Source organism: Eschscholzia californica, unplaced genomic scaffold, assembly GCF_041429995.1.
Source record: "Eschscholzia californica isolate CP2 unplaced genomic scaffold, dmEscCali1.0.p SCAF_2, whole genome shotgun sequence".
Classification (NCBI taxonomy): Eukaryota; Viridiplantae; Streptophyta; class Magnoliopsida; order Ranunculales; family Papaveraceae; genus Eschscholzia; species Eschscholzia californica.
In genome coordinates, this window is record NW_028238309.1 from 23,075,373 (window position 1) to 23,093,811 (window position 18,439).

At 34.6% G+C, this 18,439-nt stretch overlaps 1 protein-coding gene and 1 long non-coding RNA gene across 4 annotated transcripts; both read right to left on the bottom strand.

The window, feature by feature from the left end:
- Nucleotides 1–3,000: 3,000 nt before the first annotated feature.
- LOC147556985 (uncharacterized) lies at nucleotides 3,001–6,039 on the bottom strand. 3 transcript variants are annotated; one of them, XR_015233687.1, is made up of 6 exons: nucleotides 5,666–6,039; nucleotides 4,894–4,997; nucleotides 4,572–4,614; nucleotides 4,129–4,289; nucleotides 3,420–3,511; nucleotides 3,001–3,328 (listed from the first exon to the last, which is right to left on the bottom strand). It is a non-coding gene; the product is annotated as an uncharacterized LOC147556985 (long non-coding RNA). The 3 variants fall into 3 exon arrangements; XR_015233688.1 differs by lacking the exon at nucleotides 4,572–4,614; XR_015233686.1 differs by lacking the exon at nucleotides 4,572–4,614 and having other exon boundaries at nucleotides 4,890–4,997.
- A 4,057-nt stretch (nucleotides 6,040–10,096) lies between these two features.
- LOC147556986 (prohibitin-1, mitochondrial) lies at nucleotides 10,097–14,975 on the bottom strand. The gene is made up of 5 exons (XM_086657978.1): nucleotides 14,599–14,975; nucleotides 12,896–13,012; nucleotides 11,302–11,472; nucleotides 10,957–11,169; nucleotides 10,097–10,472 (listed from the first exon to the last, which is right to left on the bottom strand). The coding sequence occupies exons 1-5, from the start codon at nucleotides 14,773–14,775 to the stop codon at nucleotides 10,275–10,277; spliced, it is 876 nt and encodes a 291-aa protein (XP_086514104.1). The 5' UTR covers nucleotides 14,776–14,975; the 3' UTR covers nucleotides 10,097–10,274.
- Nucleotides 14,976–18,439: the final 3,464 nt, after the last annotated feature.

Below are 18,439 nucleotides of genomic sequence, written 5' to 3' on the forward strand. Positions count from 1 at the left end.
TGACGTCCACACGCTTTATCATTTTGGAATTTTGGTCTCCTTCCTCGTCTTATCACGTTTTTCTTCCCCAAGGACCAAGTTGATAACAAATTAATTATTTATTCAATTTTTCATTGGGATCCTTTTTAGGAGGTTGGTGGGTCTTATATGTCAAAAGAAAATTTTAACAGATAGGGCTAAAAAAAATATGAGAATTCATAGAACTGGTTGCAGATGGATCAGTTCGGGCTGCACGTCTGCATTGGCCACCACTACAATAAGACCTTATTTAAATCTGACGCTTTAGTTCATATGTTACCAAATGTTGCACATTTCTTCGGAAAAGAATCTGTAGCTAGTTTGGTGTTTTGGTTGTGTAATGAGCGGGTGACGTCTTCATTGAACTTTTTCTCTTCCAACAATTTTACTTTCAATTATATGAGACATCCATTTAAGTTGAAGAATGTTTGGGCTATTGGATTGATATATATATATATATATATATATATATATATATATATATATATATATATATTGAGATATACAAATTAGGGTAGTTTAGTTGGTCCATTAGGTGGTAGCAAAATAAAAAATTTGTATTGAGCTTGTGATCTACCTATTTTATTTTTATTCTAAAATAGTTCTAATTCTTATTGAAGTGTAAACCAAATCATAGTTGAGCCAACCTTTTTCTTCAACTTGACGCAATCTCTAAACAAATTCATATTTAGCAAGCACTAAGGGTGAGCAACAGTCGATTTTTTTCGGTTTTGGCTCGAGCCAAAGCAGAACCAATAAGTGACGGTTTGACTAAATCGTCGGCCGAAGTCGAGCCGATCATTCGACCGGCCGACATGGTTCGACTCGGTTTGGTTCGGCTTTGAGTTTGATTGATCGGTTTGACCGAACACAATTTAGAGAAAATATTAAACTAATGATATTCATAACATTGCATATACCGAAAATAATAATTAAGAACCTACCGTACTTTTCCGCCATTACATATGCCGATAATAAAAATTCAAAATTCATCTTAATTTTTCACCATCACAAAAGAAAAAAAGTAGAAGTCCGAATACAAAATCTATAATTTTAAGTTACTAACTAAGAATAGGTTGTGGTAAATAGAAAATGAGTTTAAGACTTACCTTTAAAACCTTTCAATCAAGTTGAATAGGTGGTTGATGAAGCCGACAACAACAACTAGAAAGGAAGACGGATAATAATATGGAAGACTTGATTAGGGGTTTTCTAAAAAAAAATTCCTTTTTAGTTTAAAAATTTCTAACTTTACAAAATTATTATTTCATTTTTTCTTAGGGTTCGGTCGGTTCGGTTTGGGCGGTTTCTAGAAACTCCAGTCGTGGCCAAACCAGTACGAGTTTGGGTTGTTCGGTTTTTTGGCCGAACCGAGTCGAACAGTGATCGGTTCGGCCTAAAAACCGTTCGGTGCGGTTCGACTTGGTTCGGTTCGTCCAATTGGTTTGGTTTTTGCTCACTTTGTTAAATAGAATTTTAATTTGTAAAGCTTTTCAGATTATACAACCTCTTATATCTTATTTTTGGATATTATTTTTCGGTCATTTTCTCCAATTTTTATTATGTTTTGTTTCATAGTTTGAGAGTTTAATAATTTAGTTGTTTGTGTAATAGAGAAATTTACTTTCAGGTAGTAATTTATAAACCTCACATATTGAATTTCGATTTCAAGATTTTTTATATATAATTTAAACAATTAAATTTTTATTTATTAACATGAATTTCTTTTTAGCTTTATACTTTAGTATGAGAAGGTCTCGCCTAAAGTTTGACACAGGACCCCCAAATGTCCAGCCACGACCCTTTCGTAGACACCATGAACCTCAAAGACATGTTAATCTCCACCTGCCCAATAAAATAAACGAATTTGTTCGGGTTTAAAGTGCTACTGTACATAACCTGACCTGTAAGTATTTGTCCGACTTCACCCGCTCGCCAATTCAAGAGTAGAGAGAGAATAAAGTGGTTTCAATCTCACTTTGTAAAGAGAGATTACATATTGGTTAGAAATCTGGATATTCTACATATGTAAAAATAACATAAAAATGTGTAAAGATCTAAATGAAATATAAAATCGATAAAAAGTTAAAAAAAGATTTTCTTAAAATAATATATTTTACATTATTTTTACTTTTCATATTATATATTCTTTACCTAACATTTAGGTTTTTGGACATTTTTATGTTATTTTTTAATTTTTATTGGTAGGTAGATTTTAAAGTTGTTTTAGATAGTCTTTTTATTAGTGTCAAATTTCTTTTGTGTTACTTTCAAATTTCTTTTAAGTTACTTTCAGATTTTTATGTTATTTAAATAAACTAGGGTATATCTCGTGCCCTAGGGCACGGACACTTGTATCAATCAAATGTTAAGAAATTTATTGTTATATTTTATTGAGAGAGAGAAATTTTTATTAATTATTATTTTTTTGTTTATTTTCTCTTAAATTAGTTATTATTTTATTGAGAGAGAGAGATTTTAATTTCTTTTTTTAACCCTTAAAATTTATTTTGTTTCTTTTTATCTTAAATTAGAATTTTTATTTCTAAAAAAGAAAGGATATTGTTTTTTAAATAGGTAACTTTATTTCTACGAAGGACTATATTTTAAATTTTGAGAAGGACTTCTAGACAATATCCTTTATTAGAAAAGGATGTTTGTCCCAGTCATCGATTTCCCTTCTGTTTTATTATATAGACTAGGTATAACCCGTGCCTTCGGCACGGATGCTCTTGTGAATATTTTGAGGATAATAAAGTGATGAAGTTTTTGCTATCAAAATCAATTCACTTAGCACAAACGATATACATTTATGCTTTTATAATCAATCATTTGATGATGTTTTTGAATAGATTATTGAAAATATAAGAAGAAAGTAGTCAAGACTCCCAGTGGTAGACATAAAAATGAGTTGGATCAAATCTCAAATTCATTTTTTGAACCACTAAAAAAAATAAGTGCACAAAATAAAAGAAGAAAAAGGAATTGAAACCATCTTTCATTCATTGATTGAAGAATTTGATTGCAGACAAAAAATATTACATGGACATTATAGAAATCCAATCAAATTTAAATAATAACAGAACGAAACATATTGATGTTCTTCTTCATTACAATTCCTCGCTCCCACTTTTCCAGTGCGCAATTTGCTCTCTCTATATTAAGTGATAATTTTCACTTGAGTAAAGAAACCGTCTATGGTCCAGAGAAGTTAGCTAAAATCACAAATAAGTTGAAACTATTCTTCTTTCGGAGCTTAGGCAGTCTGACCGCGTTCAACAAACTAATGGAGTTTGTAAGAAACTGTTCCCTGTGAATGCAAGAAAGGAGCTCTCACCAATGATATACATTAGGACCAACATAAGAGGTAAGAGATTGTAGATATAATCATAGGAATGTACCTCTCTTCAACAATGTTCTTGACGTTGAAAATCATAAAACTCTAAATAGAATCATACTCAAATGTGTGCATGCTGAAAATGGCAAGGTTGTACTGGTATCAAAAGAAGCCGATCCCCGAACCACCACGCAAATAAAAAGAAAATAATGAGGTATTAATCAAGTTAACCCTACAGGTGGATCTCAAAAGACTGGTGATACTTATGATTAGCATTGTAGAATTTTTTTTACTACTTCAAACCAATTCAAAATTCTATTTGTAAAAATTTCTTCATATATTGGACCTTCCCGTACCCGAGGTACGGGTTATGCCTAGTATAATGAAATGATAGAAATTTATAAGGAAATATAAATGCCTACATAAATAACTTTTCCATGGTTCCACCTCACTGACATTACAGTGCCAAAAGGAATGGGAGGTGTTATCATTATAATCACGGCAAATGTAAAAGAAAGTGTTCTTGTGAGTTTATAATACGTCCATATTTTAAAAAAACACTTTTTCTAATATATGGTATGTTAAAGAGAGAAAGTTGTACAACTCACATTAGACAAGTAAAACAATATAGTTCAGATTTTAGTAAAATAGACACAACATGAGTAAAATATAGATATCATCTCCCAAAGTTAAAGCATCAAATTAGCTAATGGCTTCTATCACATCGTTACTTCTTACCAATTCCTTACAGAATTCAAAGAAGTGAGTCATACCTGTCTGATTTTCTCAATTCGAGTTGCAATAATAAACCCAAGGAGCGAAAAAAGTCGTTTCTCAATTCCTCGCTTTCCCCGCAAAACAAAAAAGAAGGGTTGCGTAGAAACTTCATCAATTTGCTTGGTGGCAGGATCCTAACCAATTGGGCCTGACATATCTGCAATAAACAGAACTTTATTAGGTTATAACAATGTCACAAAAGAGCCTAAGAATTCTGATGCACTATAATGGCCTGACATATCTGCAATAAATATAATAGGTTCAGTCCAAGTATTTCCATAATCAAATGGATATGAGTTGCGTAGAAACTTCATCAATTTGCGTGGTGGCAGGACCAAAACCAATTGGGCATGCAAAGTATGACCACCAACTAATTAAGGCAGCTAATGTTCGGTCGTGCATTATTAAGACACCACAAAAAGAAGTCACATAAACCCACCCAAGTATCTCTCATCCTCTTGACTCCTTGATAGATACAGCACCTGCAAGAACCACATATATGTATAAGAGGAGTGAGACCTTATCGATTTATGTTCTCCCACCCTCTAGCGTGAACCCTTATTATCTGCCCAACGAGCGTGCAATTGTTTTTATTGCACGTGCTTTTTGAAAGTTACCGCTTTGTTACTAAACAACTTGCCAGAAAATGTATGCAGGAGGAAAGATACCACAAACTAAATTATAAGTTTCAATGATAACACTACATTTTCCCATCTGCAAAAAACCTCAACTTTAGCAATCACTATAAAAGAATCACCTACAAAAATTTCCTCATCTGACACCAATGCCTTGGCACAGGAACACTATCCCGATAAGACTTCGTATACACCAACACCTTTGGGTCTGCAGCTGTCGCATCCCATACCTAAACGAAAACGATCATGTTATTAATGACGAAAGAGAGGATACTCAAATGAAGAATAAGACCTCTAATCTATTATGATTCTAATTTTTGTTAGATGCTTCATAAAAGTGGCTAACTCATACCAAATTACTTCTTTGACAAGCAAAGAGTTCACCTTCATTGTACTCGAAAACCAAATGAACAAGATAAATATTGTCATATAACAGGAGTTCCCCTAACATATGCATCAAGTTAGAAACTCTTTCTACTTTTAACAATTAAGTTCAATTGCCGTCATTGCACATAAATTAAGTAAACTAAAGATTGCCTAGCAAGATCTTCCACCAACATAGCCAACTTGTAATCAACGTTACTAATTACAGCCATGAATGGCAGCTATGATAAGACCCAAATGAAGATTTCTAAATAGAATCAAGCCTACCACAATAACACTCAACATGACAACAAATGATTTCTGAAATCGAATGTTTAATAGGATACAAGATTTTACGCAAAATACATTAAGCACTACCAAGCAGCTCAATATCCCATTAACTTATTGACTATTTTATCAACACAAGAAAACCCATATGATGGATAAATTAACCAGAGTGAAGTAAAATGAAAACTTTAATCAGACGAATTAAAACCACAGAGAGATTTAGTTGAAATAAGAAAAGTTGAAAAACCTTCCATGATTCACATGCAACCACTGCCAATGGATTAGTAGAACTCTGAGTTGATTGAAATTGAAGAGAAAGGCGAAGTCGTAGAGAGAGACAGAGAGAGAGAGTTATCCGATCAAAGGAAGGGAGATTTCAGGATCCGATCTTTGACTTCTACAAATTTCTTCCATTCTCAAGAAAGAGGAACTAATGTAGTAAAAAAATTGCGAGACTAAAATAGAAGAGACATCCGTTAAAGTTGGGGTTTTCATTTTACTAATTAGAGTTATGGTTATCTTGGGAGTGATTGCTTTCATTAAAATTCTGCCAGAAAGACTTGGGGGGAGAATTTCTCAACGCCCAGAGGTAATGGAGAGAATGTAAAAAGAGATAACGGCAGAGAGAAAGAAGAATGAAACGCACTAAACGTGATTTATTGCAATTTATTCCCTAATTAATTCATTCAATTGGGAAGGACTGATTATAAATCCAAAGGCTACTATGTAAAGGGTTGACTATTGGACGGTTTGATTTGTGAATAGATTCTAATCCACTCTTAATGAGAGGTAGAGAGGGTAAACAAACTTTATTTTTTTAAGGGAGGTATTGGATCTAATGATCAAGATTCAAGAAAAATCGCTTCCAACGGCCGGATTTGTCTTTCGGCTTATCCCAGTCAGCACAAAAGATTGTGTTTTATTATATAGATTTATGTTAGTATCTCTTTTTGAAATATTTTCTTATTTTAATTAGTTTTTCTTAGTTGCATTATGCAACTAAGAAAATTGCAAGTTTTATTTTAATGTATTTTTTAGTTTTTGTATGTTATATTTAAATTTCATTGTGTTATTTTCTTGTTCCTTATAAGTACTATGAAAATTGGGATGTGATTTTATATTTGATAAAAATGGAAGAGAATTTTTTTTAAAGAAAAATTTGACTAGAAAAGTTACAAAAATAACTCCAACTTTAAAGTTAGTCTATACTCAAGTTTCGCCAAATAAAAAAAAAAAAAAAAAAAATCATGTCCCAAAACTAGTTCCGGGTAATTATCTTTGCCCTTATCCCAAAATAAATCTAAAACAAATGATTATCTCAAGTTGAAACTGAAACAATCTTAAACCGTTCATAAATCAAATCCTTACTTTTTTTTTTTTTGTTGAACTAAATCAAATCCTTACTAGGTAATGAACAAGTTCTTTTAACTCATATTAATGACATGGGGTACTACTACATCTATACAGAAGACACTTGTTCCAAATCCCAAATCCCAAATCCCAAGCTACCATGAGTGCACCTCAAAACAAAATAGCTGGGTTGAAACCCAACTGCAGTAGATTTCCTCAAACCTAAGTCTCGGGTAGGCAAGCTCAATCCCCAATCAAGGAAACATTGCATTCATATTTATTATTGGAATTATCTGAAATTTAACGATGAATACTAACATAATATATCAGATTTATCTAATCCCTCTCGAAACTAATATTTATGTCCTTTGATTAATTACTAGGTTTTCCGGTTCTCGTATTTTAATCTAATACTAACCTTGATAATGCAACAATCTTTCCTCCTTTTTCCAGCAGATATAAAATATCATGCCTTTAACGAAGGTAAACCTCTATAGCACCAAACTTGACATATACGCCGCCAAACATATTATGTCAAAAGACACAATCATCAAACCCTTGTTCAGGTATCTCAGACTAATACACAACAAACATTAACCCTTATCAAGAATGTAAGAATGACAAACAAGTTCACCAAACAATTCAAGCCAACAACACATGACAAGTTAGAAGAGATGATGCGCATAGTAGATCCTCACGTGGATCGCAACCTCAAACGAGCAAATAACAATAATAGTTAACAATCATAGACTCACCACTAGAAGGTATCTACCTAGAAGATACATTGCCTAAAGAACAGAAACCATGTGAATTATCTCAATAAATTCGTCCATTGGAGACTGTTCTGACACCTTGTACGAAAACAGTCATAACTCCTCACTCGAAACTCGGACTATTAAACCCTTTGAACTAATAGAAAGTAGACAAAGACATCTTTCCAACCATATAATAATCACGATGAGATTCATCATATATCAATACCAGATTCAATTTTAATATAGACCTACGTACAGTAGAGACTGTTCTGACACCTTGTATGAAAACAGTCATAACTCCTCACTTGAAACTCGGATTAATAAACCGTTTGAACTAATAGAAATAGACAAACACAACTTTCCAACCATACAAGAATCATGACGAGATTCATCATATATCAATACCAGATTCAATTTTAATATAGACCTACGTACAGTAGAGACTGTTCTGACACTTTGTACGAAAACAGTCATAACTCCTCACTCGAAACTCGGATTAGTAAAACGTTTAAACTAATAGAAAGTAGACAAAGATACCTTTCCAACTATATAAGAATCACAACGAAATTCATCATATATCTATACTAGATTCAATTTTAATATAGACCTACGTACATTAGAGACTGTTCTGACACCTTGTACGAAAACAGTATTAACTCCTCACTCAAAACTTGGATTAATAAACCGTTTGAACTAATAGAAAGTAGACGAACAAACCTTTCCAATCATATAAGAATCACGACAAGATTCATCATGTATCAATATCAGATTTAAGTTTAATCTAGACCGAAATACTGTCCTCTATAGATGTTTTATGGGATTCTAGATAAAACTAATGTCTAAACCATTTAATCGTTCTTTAGTGTGATTAACAATTCTAAACCTATCATTGAATAAATTGAAAGAGCCTACAAAAAAATTAGGAGATAGGAAATCTACCTCTTTTCGCCTTAGATGACTTCAAGACCACAACCATGTCTTGTCTCTCTCTAAAGAACTCTATCTCTATCTCTTTTCTTCTTTATTCCTCCTTCCTTCACTAAGGAGTGGTTGTACCATCTCTCTCTTCCATTTAGTTTTTCTTTCAAAAGTGAAGAGGATTAGGGTTAATTGACCTGGAGTTTTGTTATTTCTACCCAATTTGATATATTAAAAAAATAGGGGTGTTACAACACTGAACTACTTTTAGAACTTGTAAGTTTATATTATACCTGTACTTTTAAAACATACTCCCTCCGTCCCAAGATGAATTACATATTTTGAAAAACCCATTTTTTTAAGAGAACATCATTGATTAGAGTTTGACTTTAAAAAATAACATGATTTTCCAATTATAACCTCATTAACTTTTTGTATACAATGAAAAATTTTAACTTATTTTTAAATAGAGTTTGACTTTAAAAAAATAACATGATTTTTCCAATTATAACCTCATTAACTTTTTGTATACAATGAAAATTTTTAACATATGTTTAAATAAAGTTGTCATTAAATTTATATTAATGGATATTATTAGAAAGAGCCAAAAGTTATTTTCTTTATTTTAAAAAATGAGACAACCAAAAAAAGAAATTGAGTCGTTCATCTTGGAACTGAGAGAGTATTTAAGAGCGATGAAGTCTATTTCATTAAAACTTAGAAAACAAATACCTATTAGACAATGAGCTCGTACCACGATGCTTAGATATTCATGGAAGTATCTTCAATCATGCTATAATGAAAACATTGCTAGTTTTACTTTAAAACTTCATCACCTTCAAGTTGATGTTTTCAGAGAAACAAGAAAAGTTTTACTTTAAACCGTCATGTTTATTTTTCTCTTCTCATCTTCGTCTCTTTCTCTCTTCTCTCTCTTATTTCTTTTTCTCTATCTCTACCGTTCTTTTCTCTTTTTCTCTCCCTCCTTTCTTTATCTAACTAATTCGGGCGAAGGGAGCATCCTTTTGCTGGAGCAGAAGAGAGAATAAAGACCTTTCTTTATCTAACTAAGTTCGGGCCCCTTTTCCAAAACAAAGGAGAGAATGAAGAGAAGAAAAGAGAGAGGAGAGAGGAGAGAGGAAGTGATAGTCGGAATAAAAAGTGGTAGTCGTGCAGCAGTGGTCGATAAGGTGTCATCGGAACTGATGATGGTGGTGAGAGGGGAAAATTGAAGCTGAAAAGGTATTAAGAGGTGAAGGTCTATTTGGGAAAATGAAAGAAGCTTAAAAACAACCAAATTTTTCTATTTCCACTCAAAAATTTATACCCGGAAACATATCTTTCTTTCCTAAAGCCACGCGGCCACGCCTACTTTAACATCGTTATGTTTGCTTGATTCTTCAGTCCCGCAAAAATACTTATTTATTTACAAAAACTCCCGAAGTTATGTCAACTTTAGATCTCCAAATGGTAGACAAAGCCCCATTCAACTCACGCGCAGCTCACTCACATCTACACATAGGTTGCCCGTATGTACGTTCATATTTTCTCGAAAATTTCTCAGTGTACAAGAGATTACAGTACCTTAAACCGAAAGCAAAGGTTGGACAAGGGCTTTCTTGAACATGGTAAAACAGTGCATAAAGCCCTAAATATTGGAAAAGTATCAAATACTGTTCACCATGTATATTAAACTTTCTTGATTCATGCTGTTATTTTCGAAGTCCAAACCAAAACAAATAAAACGTGGCTATTATGGAAGATATTGATGAAAAATTCTCATAGTTCAGTATCTTGAACTAAAATGGTTCAAGAGCCCCTTACTTTTGTTGTTCATTTCTTTCCACTAGCTGGCTCCAAATTCATCTCCTGAAGATTCAGCAACAAGTCGTCCGAACTCAAGTAAACCCGATTAGCAGAAGAGGAGATAGTCTGAGCAATCTCTCTTGCAGCTTCAATCTTTCTTAATGTGATAAATGCTGGATTGTTTGATATAGCTTGACCTATCAATTGTGCACTCTTGGCTTCTCCCTAGTAATTAAGAAACAGAGAAACGTGTCAAGTAGTTAACAAGACAGGGGTTAGGGTTTATAAAGTAGTTCTGAACTTCTGATTGCACATATTTTGGTACCAGGACCTTTAGTTCTCAAACTATTCTGGCCAACTCACTTTGATACTCAATGGAACAAGTGCCGGGACTTGAGTTCTTTTAGAGGTTCTAGTGGCCTTCTGGGTTGTTAAAGAAGCACAAGCATCGGTTTAATATCCCACATTGCTTGGGGAGCACCCGGAAACTGGGCTATAGGGTGCTCAAGCTTAGTAACCGTTGAGGCCTTTTGGATCGGCTCGTGGTGCATTCTTCGAAACAAAACCACATACAGATTAGGATTGGGCTTTGGTGGCAAAACGGGGGTCACTACCAGTTATTGCTAATTTGCTATGGCTTAGGCTGTAATATCGATACCTAGATAAAGATCAAAATGAACACCACAGCTTAAGTAAGATTTTGACATACCTGTGCTCTAATAACAGCACCTTTCTTATCTTGCTCTGCTTTCTCGACAACAAACTTGGCCCTTTCGGCCTCTTGAGCAGCGATCTGCTTAGCTTCAATAGCAGCTGTAAATTCTTTTCCAAATGTCAAGCTTGTAATTGAAACATCATCAAGGGCGATGTTGAAGTTGGCAGCTCTCTCTGTCAATATCTTCCGGATTTCCCTACTCACGGCCTGCAGATGAAAATTTGAAAGCTATTCAGTTTCTATTTAAACCAGAAGGCCATCTACTTTACGGCAACTATCATCCACGAGACCACCCTTAAGGTGGATAATCTAGGCAATAGAAAGAAGAAAAGTGCCTACCTCCCTTTGAGTTATAAGCTGGCTTGCATTGTATTGTGCTACAACAGCTTTCAGAGTTTCATGGATAATTGAAGGCAAGACTCTCTCATTATAGTTCTCTCCAAGGGTTCGATAGATACTAGGTAACTGATCTGCCACTGGTCGGGTGAGAACTCGAAGCCCAATCCTGACCTGGTAGGCAAAAAATCTTCCAACAGTTATTATCGCACATAAGAAAGGATATCAAATAACATCAAAATCCAATGGACTCTTTAATTCACAAGAATCTGGAACCAGCATAATTTATATGCCCAAAACAAACTTATTGAAGTGGCCGTACAGTTCTAAAACGATCTCCTTCTTCACCAATTCACTGCACCATACAAGTTTGTATTTTTGCTTCTTATAGGCAAGAAGAAAAGATAGCTTTTGAGGATAAATACTTAGCTTGTATGGGATAAACTGATAAAGTATATTCTATGAACCCCTGAAAAATATCTTTCTACAACACGTGTACATTGACAGACACTTACAATGATATTGGGTACCAACTCCTTATATCCTAGTTTGTTAGATGTTTAATAATCTACCCTTTGTTACCCACATGTAATAGTGAAATCAGACTAAGCTTTTGAGCAATGTTGTTAAATCGTGAATCATATTGTCTTGTTTTCTTTTTGAAAAATGAATCTGCAAACCTAATCGTGAATTGTAAGATTTATTTTTCTATTCATATAAGATAACTATGTTTTTATTATTTTTCTTAAATAGTATTATTTATTGTAGAAAGCTTTAGGGTATTTTTCTTTCATTTTCTTTGATTCTCAATTGCTAACTAATTCAGATATTTATTCGTGTATTTACCATTACTTTTGGTGGAAGGTAAAGAAAAAAAGTTTGAATAATGAACTCTGCAATAATGCCAAATCTTGTTCGAAAAGGGTCCTTTACAGCTTATCTTTCTGAATTTCGGACTACAGGTAGAGAGTTTTAGAGAGAGAGGGACCATATCAGAAAAAAGAAAACTCTCTCTCTCTTCAAAGAAGAAAGTAAAGAAAAAGAAAAAGCTATACCAATACAAGAAAGAAGAAGTAAAATAAAATCAATAAAATAGTGAGACTTGTGTATTTACAGCTTGTGAGTTTCAATTTCTTTCTTTTTTCCTCTGATTTCTCCATTTCTTTTTCAACAACTTTAAATGTGATTCTCAAGTGACTCTAAATTGTGTAAGTTTGAATCGCAAGATTCAGTATGAATCACACAGTTTGAATTTAGTAAATAAGTGCACGATTTTTTTTAATTGCAATTTGGCTTAGATTCAAATTAAATTGCACACGATCCTATCCAAATGTTACGATTGAGTCGTAAACAGTACAATTTTGACACCAATGCTTTTGAACCATATTGGCGCACCCTGCTTGGTGGGTTAAAGACATGATCTGTACTAAGCAATGTGAATACCTTTTTCTTTTCTTTTTCGAACATTGAAAATAGAATATCGGCTGAATTGCAACATTAATACTTAACTAAGTAATCACATAAAATCCCATGCAAAACTCTATAATTTCAATCATATATTTCTGTTCTCTTTGAAGAATGTAGAGGAAAGTTTTACCATTTGGAGATCCCGGCTTCCTGAAGTACTCTCAACGAGATGGGGTCGTGCGCGGACATCATAGATAACTGGCCTCTCAAACCATGGGACCATAAGATGTGTTCCTTCAGGATAAACCTATATATAATCTTCGTCAGCAGGTATTAACAGGAAAAGAAACAACGCAAAGAAACCACACAGTTACTGAGAAATGAAGAAATACATATTTTACAAGTGAAGAACCACATATCATAGACCTATAGTAGACATGAATCACACAAATGTAGACATGGAAGCACCTACACCGATTTACACACTTCCCTCAGAATGATCAAATAGAAAACTTAGATAAGCTACCAACTCCTTGTGTTTTTTTTTTCGGTCTATAGTGAAGTTTAACAATTTACAATTAAATACAGTAAATTCATCACCATTGGCCTCTTTATCTACTTACAATACTCCCTATTAAAATTCTCAACTTTGATGTGAGCATGACAGTCCAAATTTCTTCCACACCTAAAGCAAATCAACCCTTACGCGCTATTTTTGCATAGGAATGGAATGTGATTACCACGAATAACTTCTCTAATAATCAAATTACTTTAGTTTAACGTTTGGTATGACCAGGAAAAGGAATAGAATACAATTCTTGTTAGATTCCAAACCTTGCGTTTGGATCATACAGGAATAAGAATAAAAAAGTTTGCACAATTTTCTCTATGCCCTTATTCAACATAAGAACATAAATCTTTGAACAATTTTCGTAAGTTATAACCATATAATTGTACTTTATTAAAAAAGTGTGTTCATTTTTCAAGGCAAGAACCTGAAGTTTCGTTATAATATAATATTTTTTTGCAACCAAACTTCTAAAATTATATGATCAATTTATAAGGTAAACACAATTATATAACATACTAATATTTGTGATCATTTAGATCGCCTAGTACTCAATTTCTTCTCCAGAATAAATGTTTTTTTATTTTCATTGAGTTACATGTGGAGGGTGGAATATGTCGATGAAGGAAATCGGAATAGGAACCTGACTGCAATATTAGAGAGTATTTTGTCCACAGTCCATATATTATAAATCATTCGGAGAGAACAGTAATCACAAACCCACCTCCACCTGGGTTCGCTACTACTCCCTTCAAGGGAAAATCCTATTCCTCTTGGAATGTGACTCGTGATACATTCTTGCGTGCCAAACATAAATTAGGAATGTCATTCCTTGTAATTGCATCCCAGCCAAACATGGTTTTAATCTCACAAGTCTCTAAGATTTTCACAAGGGTTCATTAGAGTTGGACAAGAGAGAGTCTTAACAAGAGAACGGTGGAAGATAAAACTAACTAAAATTCCATACATTCCACGAAATGTTGAAAATACAGATCATGAAGATTGTTTCTAGCCCTAGATCTGTCAGGTAAGGCCATAATATGAAGATATTCATCAAATAATACCATAAATTATCAAAATCTTGTTCAACAAGTTATCATCTTTCTTCAATTCACAACAGAATACCTAAGAACCAGATCCTTAACAAGAGAGATTGAAGTATCAACCAAAATATCAAACATTTTGAGGAACCTAGAGATCACTTTTGCCATAAAAGTGAAGTTAAATTAAGACCTAAAAATTTCTTCAATTTAAGTTGAGAGAAGTTCAATAGTAGATTGAATAAGATAGAGAAATGAAAAGGGTAGATGAAGAAGATGATATACCTTATCTTTAACACCAACAAGACGATTGAAAACGATGGCACGATGACCTCCTTCAACATTGTAAAGACTGTTAAAAGCTGCGTAAAGACCAACTCCTCCTATAAGTCCGATCTTCACTAAAGCTGAAGCTGCCCCACCTCCTGGTACTTTCGGAACTTTGACATTTTTGAAGTTCATTTTCACAGAGAGAGAGAGAGAGAGAAGTTAGAGAGAGAGAGAAAGTGTGAGTTTAAGGGTTTAGGGTTCTTTCTTTTATGATGATTTTGTTGAGACGAGACTCAAATTACAATGATACTAAAGGTGTGTTTGTTAAGTGGGGAAGTATTTGAACGTGAAAACCAACTTTTTCTGATGGAAAAAAAAAAGTTTTTCTTGTCAGAAACTCATTTTTAGCGTTTCGTATTAGGTGAGAAAATTTGAGAAATTTTAAAAGCACCTATATTGCTGTTGCACTCTTTCTACAGATAAAAAGAGAACTAATAGCAATTAGACTTGGCGCTTTTATAACTCCTCTAATATAAGTCCACCCCTATAACAACAATTTGTCATTACTCGATCTTGCATTTATGGAGAAATTGAAACAAATTGAAATGTATTCTCCTAAAGATATTCTTCGGAAGATTTGGTGATCCGAAAATCGAGTAATGGCTGAAGGTATTCACTGGAAGATTTGGTGATCCCGAAATCAACAACAATCTGTAATTACTCAAACACGGCAGGGCGCTCCATTGGTAATCTCGAATTCAATCATGGTTGAATGTATTTTGTGGAAGATTTAGTGTGTTTGAGGTATCATAACGGAACAAATTGGAAAAATTTCATCCTATGGAGGAAATTGATTTACTTTTTCTCCCAAGATTTTAGATTTATATACTTATATGATTTCTTATGCCTTTCTTAGCAAGTAATTAATGTAGGTGAATACATGTATGTCTCATTTTGTCATCTTGTTGTTCCCTTCGATCCGTGAATTTGATTTAGCTCTTTCTTTCGAAGCTCTTGACCCCTTTTAGTTTTACAAGATAAAGTAGGAGTGATAATTTGCGTAAAGCATATATGTTTAGACATGGAAGAGAAAGACTTTGAGTGTGAAGAGAGTGAGGAGAGGAAGAAATACAACAGCTTCGAGGGAGACGGAGAGAGAGAGAAAAAAAGATGCGATGGTAAGGGAGGAGACACGGCGAACTTTGAGATTAAGAGTCGGAAAATGATTCTACCACGTGTGTGGTGGTAAACTTTTGCTGGTTTTTTTCTCACCTCTTTGCTCAGGAGAGTGATTTTGACACTTTTTGGTTGAATCAAATAGCAGAAAATCTTCCAATTTGTTCAGTTATGATAATGGTGTTGTTCCTTGGCGAATCAAGAGCTTGTTGGGGGATATTACGGCTCTTATGTTGGGTTTTAAAGAGTGTAGTTGTAACCACACTTATAGGGAGGTTAATCAGGCTGCTGATTATCTCTCCAAGATGAGGACTACGGGTACAATGCTCCTTGATGTTATGCACTTGCCTTTAGAGTTGCTAATCATTCTGAAGGAGGATCGTGAAGGGATGATTAGATTACGAAGACATTGGCCTAAGGCTACTTAATTTCTTTGTAGTTTTGTTCTGTTGTTTGTGAGACGGTTGCTCCTTTTGGTTGCAATGCTTGTAAGTGTTCTTGGTTAGGTGTTCTTGGTTTTGTTGAGGGGGGCCCTTAAATCCCGCTTACCATTGCAAGAAAAAAGATAGCAGAAAATCGCTTTTGGTTTTTCGAAAATCGATTTTCCTACTCGAATTTCACAGGTAGCAAGCAGACCCTCAGTTTGTCAGCTTCCACAACGGAAAAGAGGAAGGGTCCGACTATAGGTGCTCCGTGAAAATGCTATTCGCGCACCAGAAAGATTTGTAAAATGCAACCCGAGCGCCCTACACCCTTTGACTCTCTCTAACTGTCCAAACATCCCAAACCATTTTTTTTTCTTCTTCTTCTTCTTCTTCTTCAATTTTCATTAAAATTTTCATCAAAACGCTTAGATTTCTTCATTTTCTTTTGATGGATATCATCTATATTACATTAATAGAAGAAAGAGAATAAAGATAGGCTTCAAAATATCTCTATTTCTTATTAGACACCAGTTATAGAAATCCAACTAATTTTTTAATGATTTTAGCTTTTGATCCAGTGTTTGATAAGATTTTGAAGTGGGTATATCAATGAAAAATGCGTATCATCGATATTAGGTTGATCTCGAGTGATTTTAGAGTCCTTTCTAAGTAGGACTTGGTTCCCTTAAATCTTAAAAATTTGAGCGGACTCGGTCTAGCCTAGTCTGAGACTTTTCGGATTGGTTCGAGTTCAAGAGTAGCTTACTCTCATGGAGTCACATGTCCGAAATAGAGGGCCTATAGATGTCGGAGGTCGAACGAGATTGACCACAGTGAATCCCTTTTTTGTGGCTCGAATAACAATTTCAAGGGGCACTTTTAGCCCCTAAAAAACGGATTTCACTGAGACTCAACTCGGATACCAGATTAGAACTCAAATGTCCTGGCGCTAGACCATGCAACGATTTACACACGTGGAGAGGTAGCTCTGCCCATTCCCATAAGTGGAATCAACTTCAACACCACGTTCCTAGTACTTATAATATGGTCCTTGGGTGACCCTTGGATACATGAAAAGGGGATGTCCCACCCACTTATCACTTCGTGGGTAGTCAAAGAGGTCAAGGGAAACAAAGGAGTTTCTTGAAATTTCTACAAAAACACGATTAAGGTGCCCGAGACCTCGTTATAACAATTACAAACCAAAAAACCCTTCTGGGTGCTCCCAATGAACCTCACGTGCATACAAGAGCTAGGTCTAAATTCATTTAGAAATGGTCGACCACGAAGAGAAAATAAGATCCCAGTACACTAGAGGAAGACCTCGTGGATTTCCCGACCCGCAACCATGACTGTTTCGTCTGTCCCACGCTGACATGACAGATTCCAACCCTTCCGTTGTAGTCCACATGCTCCAAGTTTACCTTGCATATCCTCATGTAAGACAGAAAAGGAGGACGTCCACCCCGTAGCAAAACAAAGCCATCAACACAAACGTACGGAAGTTATTAGACATCAAATCCGCCTGAGAACTCCACTACCTAGATTGGCTATCTAACATGGTGGTGGTAAAGAAAAGGAATGGCAAGGGGAGGATGTACATTGGCTTCATCACCTCAAGAAAGCATGGCCGAAGAACTCATCCCCCTATCCGACATCGATGGTTTGTGAATGCCGCAACCGGCCACGAGCTTTTGAGTTTCGTAGACGCATTCTCATGGTATAACCAAATTCTCATAAGATGAGTTTTTCTTATTGCGGCTAATAGTTTTTAAGTGTTTTATGTCACTTGTATCAAGTCAACAGGGAGGTTGAATATGAAGGAGGTCTCCCACTCAAGCCTAGAATTGGGAGGTCCGCACGATCGTCATAGGTGCCTTAAACCCTACTCCAACATCCCATGTTCTTAAGGTTAGGTTGGAGACTATTTGACATTTGGTTCGAGTCAGAAGAGGGGTTAAATCAACAAACGTTACAAATTTGGGGGGGTATTTTGCAATCCGGTAAATAATCAGAGACTAAACTGGAATTTCGTGAGAAATGTTAAAAGTGAAAACAATATCAGATTTCGGTTTCTCTCTCTAAAACTCTATAATTCTGTATTTTGGGTTTTAATGGATTTTTCGCTTCGAACTTGTAGAAGTTGGTAAGATATTAATTAAAGGAAAGTTGTCATAACTCAAATTCAATCAAATCAAATTAGATGATTTAATTGACTGTTATATAATTCTAGGTTTGGTTGGTTATAAATTGGG